Genomic DNA, 7,772 nt, shown 5'->3' with positions numbered 1-7,772 from the left:
GTCCTTAGAAGCTACCACTGCCTTGCATACTAATGATTGTGAAAAAGGAAGGGAATAGGGTTTCAATGGGAGAAAACTCCTCACAACCCTCACAGTAAGTACGTCACTGTCTCTGATAACTGGCCTTATACCCACTGTGGGAACACTAGGCACTTCAAGGAAGATGTCCAGGCCAAGAATCAATCGATTCAGAAAAACAAAGTAGTTAGTGAAAAAGTGACTACAAAAGAGGGACCAGGTACCACTCACAAAAAATGCACATTACCTGCATGGAGTAAGAGAAGTCTTATTCATCCTCTTACCTACTACAAGAGACCCAAACTTGCTTGGGTTCCTAAAACTAACTCTTAATCTCTTGTGTAGGGAACAATGAAAAGAAGCGGTCAACAATGGTTCATGGATAGTGGGTGTTCAAAGCACATGACTGGAAACACCACAGACTTTCTTTCACTAAAAGACCTGCAAGGAGGGAGTGTATCCTTTGGTAATGGAAAAAAGGGGTACATTCTTGGAGTTGGAAAAGTCGGGAAGTCACTCACTCACTCTATTGAAAGTGTATACTATGTCAATGGCCTTAAGTACAGTCTCTTGAGTGTCTCTCAAATTTGTGATAAAGGAAACAAGGTGGAATTCTTGTCCAAAATATGTACAGTCACTGATCTTGTGGCCGGTAAAATAGTACTTGTGGCCAAAAGATACAAGAACATCTATGTTGCTGATTTCGAGTCCTTACAGAGTGGTGATTTGAGGTGTCTGAAAGTTGTTGATGATGATGCTGAACTATGGCATAGAAGACTGGACCATGCAAGTTTTTCTCTTCTGAACAAACTAATTCAGAAGGACCTGGTCCATGGTCTGCCTATGTCACAATTCAAGATGCAAAAAGTCTGTGATGCCTATGCTAGAGGAAAACATGTGAAGTCCTCTTTTAAGTCTAAAAGAGATGGGAACACCTCAAAGCCACTATAGCTTCTGCATATAGATCTGTGTGGGCCCATGAGAGTGCAAAGCAAAGGAGGAAAAAGATACATTTTTGTGATAGTAGATGACTTCTGCAGATTCACATGGACTTTATTTCTCAGAACTAAAGATGAAACTATTGAGGTGTTTGTGGTCTTTGTGAAGAAAATCCAGGTGAAGATGGAGTCTAGAGTCGCATGTATTAGATCAGATCATGAGACAGAATTTGACAATGTCAAATTTGATGAATTCCACAATGAAAATGGCATCACTCACAACTTCTTAGCTCCCAGAACTCCCCAACAAAATGGAGTAGTATAAAGGAAGAACAGAACTCTGGAAGAAATGGCAAGAACAATGCTGATCGATAGTGGAATTACAAAGAACTTCCGGGCTGAAGCTATCAACACTGCCTGCTACTTAGTGAACAGGTGCATGATCAGATCACTTATGAACAAAATCCTGTATGAATTGTTGTATGGAAGGAAACCCAAGCTGACTCACCTAAGAACATTTGGGTGCAAATGCTATGTTCTCAACAATAGAAAGGATCAGCTTGGTAAATTCGATGCCAAGAGTGATAAAGGAATATTTCTGGGCTACTCTTCTCAAAGAAAGGCTTACAAGATATATAATAAGCGGACTTAATGTGTTAAGGAAAGTGTCCATATTATTTTTGATGAGTCTTATCCATCATGTGAGAAGAGTGTTGAAGAATATCAAGATGGAGAACCCTTACTAGTCCCCGGTGAAGTCATTAACATGACAAATGGAAATGAAGATATGATGAGTCAAGTAAAGGAGCTAAATGAAGACAACGCTGCCTCATCTTCAATAGAACCAAGCGCCTCAATTACAACCACTGAAGCTGAAGAAAGAGTGGTTGATGTAGTTCAGGGAACTCCACTAGCACCTGAGAGAAGGACAGAGGAAAATCAGCCAAATATACCCTCTTCCTCTTAGAATAAACCTCAGGCGTCTAACTGGAGACACCAAAGCTCTCATCCAATAGTCAACATTATTACTCCTCTAGATTCTGGAGTACAAACCAGGCCAAGATCCAGATATTCACTTGCCTTCTCAACCTTTCTCTCCCAGATAGAACCCAAAAATATCAAGGAAGCCTTGAAAGATGCAGATTGGATTACAACCATGCAAAACGAGCTACATTAGTTTGAGAGAAACAATGTGTGGCACCTGGTACCTAGACCCCAAGATCGAACCATTATAGGAACCAGGTGGGTATTCAGAAACAAGCTCGATGAACATGGTATTACCACAAGGAACAAGGCCAGGCTAATGGTCCAAGGCTACAATCAGGAGGAAGGGATTGACTATGATGAAACGTTTGCTCCAGTGGCTCGCATGGAAGCTTTTAGAATTCTAATCGCTTTTGCATCTCATATGGAATTCACCTTGTTCCAAATGGATGTCAAGAGTTTATTTTTGAATGGACTCCTTAAGGAAGAAGTCTCTGTGAAGCAACCCCCAGGATTTGAATGTCATGAGAACCCTGAATATGTGTTTAAATTGGACAAAGCTCTGTACGGGCTAAAGTAGACTCATCGAGCTTGGTATGAAAGGTTGTCAAAGTTCCTCTTGGAAAATGGATTTAAAAGAGGGAAAATTGACAATATTCTTTTCTTAAAGAAATGAGGAAGAAACCTGCTCATTGTTCAGGTCTATGTTGATGATATCATTTTTGGAGCAACAACTGATTCTCCGTGTGAAGAATTTGCAAAACTCATGGGAAGTGAATTTGAAATGAGCATGATGGGGGAACTGAACTTCTTCTTGGGTTTTCAAGTAAAACAGTCCCCAAAGGGTATATCCATTTGTTAGCAAAAATACATCAGAGAGCTCTTGAAGAGGTTTGACATGGAAGCATCAAAGGTGATAGACACTCCCATTGCTATTGCCACTCGACTGGACATGGATGAAACTGGATCTATTGTGAATCAAACCATGTATAGAGGCATTATTAGGTCTCCCCTCTATCTCACTGCCAGCAGACCTGATATTGTTTTTAGTGTGGGGCTGTGTGCAAGGTTTCAATCAAATCCCAAGGAATCTCACTTGAAGGCTGCCAAAAGAATATTGAGATATCTCAAAGGAACATATGACCTGGTGTTGTATTATCCACCAGGTGATAGTTTTAATCTGATTGGGTATGCTGATGCAGATTATGCAGGTTATCTTGTGGACAAGAAAAGCACTTCTGGAATGGCTCACTTCTTAGATTCATGTCTTTTCTCTTGGGGCACAAAGAAGCAAAATTCAGTGGCTCTTTCAACAGCTGAAGCTAAATATGTAGCTACAACATCCTACTGTGCTCAACTTTTATGGATCAAACAACAACTGGAGGACTTTAGGGTACTCACTGAGAGTGTGCCCCTTCTATGTGACAACACCCGTGTGTTGATACCCAATTTTTCCCTGTATATTTTTATATGCAAAATACTTTCAAAATAGCATATATATGCATATATAAGTATGTCCAAGTATTTTAGTATTTTTTTTAATTTTTGAAAAAGTTTTTTTAAATCAATTTATTGCCCTATTTTAACAGTACAAAAACCAATAATTGTTCCTCTAATTATCATTTTGGTGATTAACTTATTTTATTCTCATATTTATACCAAAATAGAGCTAAGGTAATTTTTTGCACATTTTTATAAATTTATTTGGTATTTTTAAAGCTAAATTACACTTAATTGCAATATTAGCCTATTTTAAGATTTAATTGCGTTTATAATTATAAAATTGATTTCAATATTTTTAATTTAATATTTTGTACATTATTAGTTAATTTTGTACCTTTAATTTGTTTCCAGAAATCACTTTACTATTTTTTATAAAATAAAAAGTGAAACAGTGGCTATTTAAAATTTAGCCCTAACTATTTCGATTCTAGACAAATCAGCCTCCCCAATTAACCCAATTTCAAACCCCAAATGGACCGACCCAGTTTCAAGTTAACCTGCCCCTAACCCGTTTATTTTACCCGCCCGGCCTTCCCTTTTGATCCAGGCCGTTGATCATTTTGATCAATGGCCACAATTCCCCCTTTCCTTTTTTAATTCACAAACACCCCCAACCCTAATTCATTTCACCTAACCCGCCGCCCCTGAAACCCCTCCCCTCTCTCAAACTCTCTCGAACATTCCCTAACCCTAGCCGCCTTTCACCGTCTTCAACCTTAAACCACCGGAATCCATGGCTTCTCAGGCCATGGGAGCCCTATACTCATTTCCCTTTGCTCTTATACACTTGATACTTGAAGATTCAAGGTCTGACCTCGAAGGTTTTCACCCAGGCCTCTGCCGATTGAAGGTTCCATGACCCTCTCCGGCTCTGTTCCAGCATTCCATGGTGGTTTGAGCCTGATTTTGACCTCTCCGACTCAGATCAGTGACCTTTCAAAGCCTTTCTCGTCTCTAGGGTTCTTCTGAAACCCCAACCCTTCGAGGTTTTTTTCTTTTTTTGTTTAGATCCGTTGTGTATCTATGCTCTCCTTGAGTTTTCAAATGATTTCCCTAACTTTTGTTTCAAAAAATTACTTTCAAAACCGTTTCTTTTTCGATCTAGGGTTTTCTGAGAAAATGTTTAAGTATTTTCTAACTTTCTTTTTCCTTTATGTGTATTTGCTTCTACTCTGATCTTGTATTTTTTACCATGTTCTTATATGTTTATCTTACTGTGTTTTCCTATATGTTTTTCTGCTGTACTTTTTCGGTGTCCTTGAGTTCTTCTACGGTATTTTCCTACGAAGTTCTTAAGTTTCTTTATTTGCCTTCTGCTGAGCCCTGTTTAGGTTTCTTCTAGCATGCTTCTTCTACTGTTCTTATCAGTATTTTCCATTATGTTCTTTGAATCCTTCTACTGTGTTTGCATGTTACTTTGCTATCATGTTTTCTCATGAGTTCTGTTATTGAAAGAAGCATGAAGAAGTTTCAATTCTTTTTTGAAACTTTTAAACATGTTTTGAATCAATTGCTTGCCCTCTCATCTTTGCTTTGTGATTTGCCCTAGCTAGGGTTTTTATTTCAAAAGATCCCTAATTCTTTCAGACTGACTTTGAGTCTCTGAACTGAGTTTGGACTTCCTTGTTTGCATATGATTCTGACTCTTTTCCTAAACTCTTCTACATTGAATTTTCTATTGATTTTACAATGGCATGACAATTTTCTTTCATGCTCACATGCTCCTTATATATGATGAACCTCCCTCTAAAGTAACTTTCAAATTTTGTGATTAGTTCGTACATCCCTCTGATTTTGGTCTGATTGATTTCCTTCCATTGTTTGCTGATTTCCCTAAGTTAAAACCTTTCCCATCTTTCTAACCCGGTTCATTCATAACAAAGTCTCAGACCCTCTGATTTACTGGTTGTTAATTGAGCTTCTTACCTTATTTGTACAAACTGTGTATTATCAAAATCCTGTCCTTAAATGACTTTTATGTATTCACCCCTAATTGCCTACTTTGTACAAAGTGTTTGATTAATTCCTTTCCTTAACTGGTTTTACCCATTTGAATCTGAATCCCTTAATTAAGGGAAGCCTTGTGTAATTTATTGACAACCAGTTCTTTAACTATTTTCTTACCTTATTTCTGCCTGATTTCTACAATATAAAAGGCACAGCCCTCTTTCACACACTAGACATCAGAATCCTTCTGAATTCATACTCTCTCATAATAACATTCTCTTCTTGTCTGCATTGTAGCCTGTCTGCAAGACCTACTGCTTTTCTTTGTTTGTTTTCGTTGAAACTGGTATGTCCTACTTTAAGTTTCAGCATCATCACAATGTGTTTATTTACAGCTTTTCTATATCCATGTCTACTTTACTACTTCTGCAAAGTTGAATATTTAACTAGCATGTTAATTTCTTTTGCCTGTTTCTGCTGTGAATCCCTGCCCCTATTTCCCTTTATGTGCTTTGAATTATAATTTAAAACATGGCAATATGCAAGTTATTGTTTATGGTTTGAGTTTGATCCCTAAGGGGATCCTAACCTCTAAAACAATGTGTTCTAACAGGCTTGTGGGGTGTGCAAGCATTTCCCATTGCTGGGTATGCCCACTAGCCTGTCCTTGCCTCTTTGCCAGTTCCCCTTTCCCCTCTCTCAGAACTCCGCACTTGCACTCACTCTTAGCTTCTAAGTTCTACCCCCTCCTATGAGCCTTGCCTTGGGACCTTGAGTTCCCTCTAAACTTAGACACTTGAGGGTTGGCCCTTCCATACTACACTATGACTTAATCCTGCAATGCACTTGGATGTGAGCACTGCCCGGAGCCGATATGAAGCTCTTAGGGAACTCTGACACATCCAAATGAGAGAAAGGCTTTGGGTCTTGATCTTGGGAGTTGGTTTACTTCATACTTCAGACAGGAAGTCTGAACCAGGCTCTCCTTGGTTGTAATTTTCAATTTTCTGATGTATTTTCTCTATTTTATTTTTGGATTGTAATAACTTTGTAATAAACTTTTGGGGTGATTAGTGAAAAGGGAGGGGTAACCATGCATGCAAGGGGTAGATGTTCCGCTCATAGGGTTTTCTGCACTTCTGTATTTATACAGATACCCTGCCTATAGTTTATGCACTTCTGCATTTATACAGATACCCTACCTATAGTTTATGCACTTTTGAATTCATGTAGATGTCGTGCTCATAGGGTTTTCTGCACTTCTGCATTTATATAGATACCTTGCCTATAGTTTCTGCACTTCTGCATTCATGTAGATATCCTGCTCATAGAAATTTCTGATTTCTGCATTCACATAGATAACTTGCCTACAGGCTTATTAATTTCTGCATTCACATAGATAACTTGTCTATAGGAATTTTTGCATTTCTGCATTCATGAAGATAACCTGTCTTTACGAATTTCTACATTCATGTAGATAACTTGACTATAAGAACGTCTACATTCCCATTTAGATACCATGACTATAAGAATCTCTACATTCGTATATAGATACCATGTCTATAGGATGCACATGCATATAGATAATATGCCTATAAGTACTTTCTGATTCTTGCATACTCGCCTCTCATTAGGCAAACATGTTATAGGTTTTAACAACCAGTGAAATCAGATATCACGTTCGTAATAAAATGCAGCACCAAGATAACGTGTTTTAAGTTAACAAACATATAGAAAGCATGCCTATAAGGGTTCTAATCAAATCTGAATTGCTACACTCGCTTGTAAGTTTAAACTATCAATAGTAATGCATTATCGATTGCAGAACTTGTATTATTCTAACCTATCTGTAATCCATTTACCTCTTCATTTCTGAAATCAGTAGATAGCATGCCTATAGGTCTTCGTCTAGCACTTAGGTAAACCATAAGGTAAACTCGTCAGATTCTTATTAACTACAACCAGGCCTGATTCGGATTTCTTATCTGAAATATGTAATAAATCAGTCTGCCTCAACCTTTTAAGTTTTAATGAGATCCTAGGAAGTATGTGCAAGACATGCTAAACTATGTATTTTTCTTTGGTTTTAAGGAGGTTTGTTGAGCCTTATTTGTTTATGTGCTTTCTCCCCAAACTTGCCACATGTGTGTTTTGTTTGTCGCCTTAGAATTTTGTCTTTGAAAGTACAAAGCCTAATACCCCTTCCCTTTAGGACTAGTAGTCCTAAGTGCCTCCGGGACTGATAGGAATGGGATGGGTAATAGCATGCAATAAGTAATCGAGACCGATCCACGCTTTAATACCTTAATAGGGTGGGAAGGGTAGATATGGATATGATGACCACGCGATAACATCTCGTGTAGCCCCTCATTAAGTAGTGAT

General features: G+C 38.2%; 1 protein-coding gene across 1 annotated transcript; it reads left to right on the top strand.

Moving 5' to 3' along the window:
• Window positions 1-2,838: 2,838 nt before the first annotated feature.
• LOC138886069 (secreted RxLR effector protein 161-like) lies at window positions 2,839-5,828 on the top strand. Its single transcript, XM_070167096.1, has 2 exons — window positions 2,839-3,333; window positions 5,688-5,828. Exons 1-2 carry the CDS (start codon window positions 2,839-2,841, stop codon window positions 5,826-5,828), a joined length of 636 nt encoding a protein of 211 aa, XP_070023197.1.
• The last annotated feature ends 1,944 nt before the right edge of the window (window positions 5,829-7,772 follow it).

This window comes from Nicotiana sylvestris, chromosome 2 (genome assembly GCF_000393655.2).
Source record: "Nicotiana sylvestris chromosome 2, ASM39365v2, whole genome shotgun sequence".
NCBI lineage: Eukaryota > Viridiplantae > Streptophyta > Magnoliopsida > Solanales > Solanaceae > Nicotiana > Nicotiana sylvestris.
The sequence above is the reverse complement of the archived record's forward strand: the minus strand, read 5'-3'. Positions and strand labels throughout refer to the sequence as shown.

Coding starts and splice junctions, on each gene's coding strand:
- LOC138886069 (XM_070167096.1), top strand. CDS start 2,839: ATGGAAGCATCAAAGGTGATAGACACTCCCATTGCTATTGCCACTCGA. Junction 3,334..5,687: donor AACAACTGGAGGACTTTAGG/GTACTCACTGAG, acceptor TCTGCATTGTAG/CCTGTCTGCAAGACCTACTG.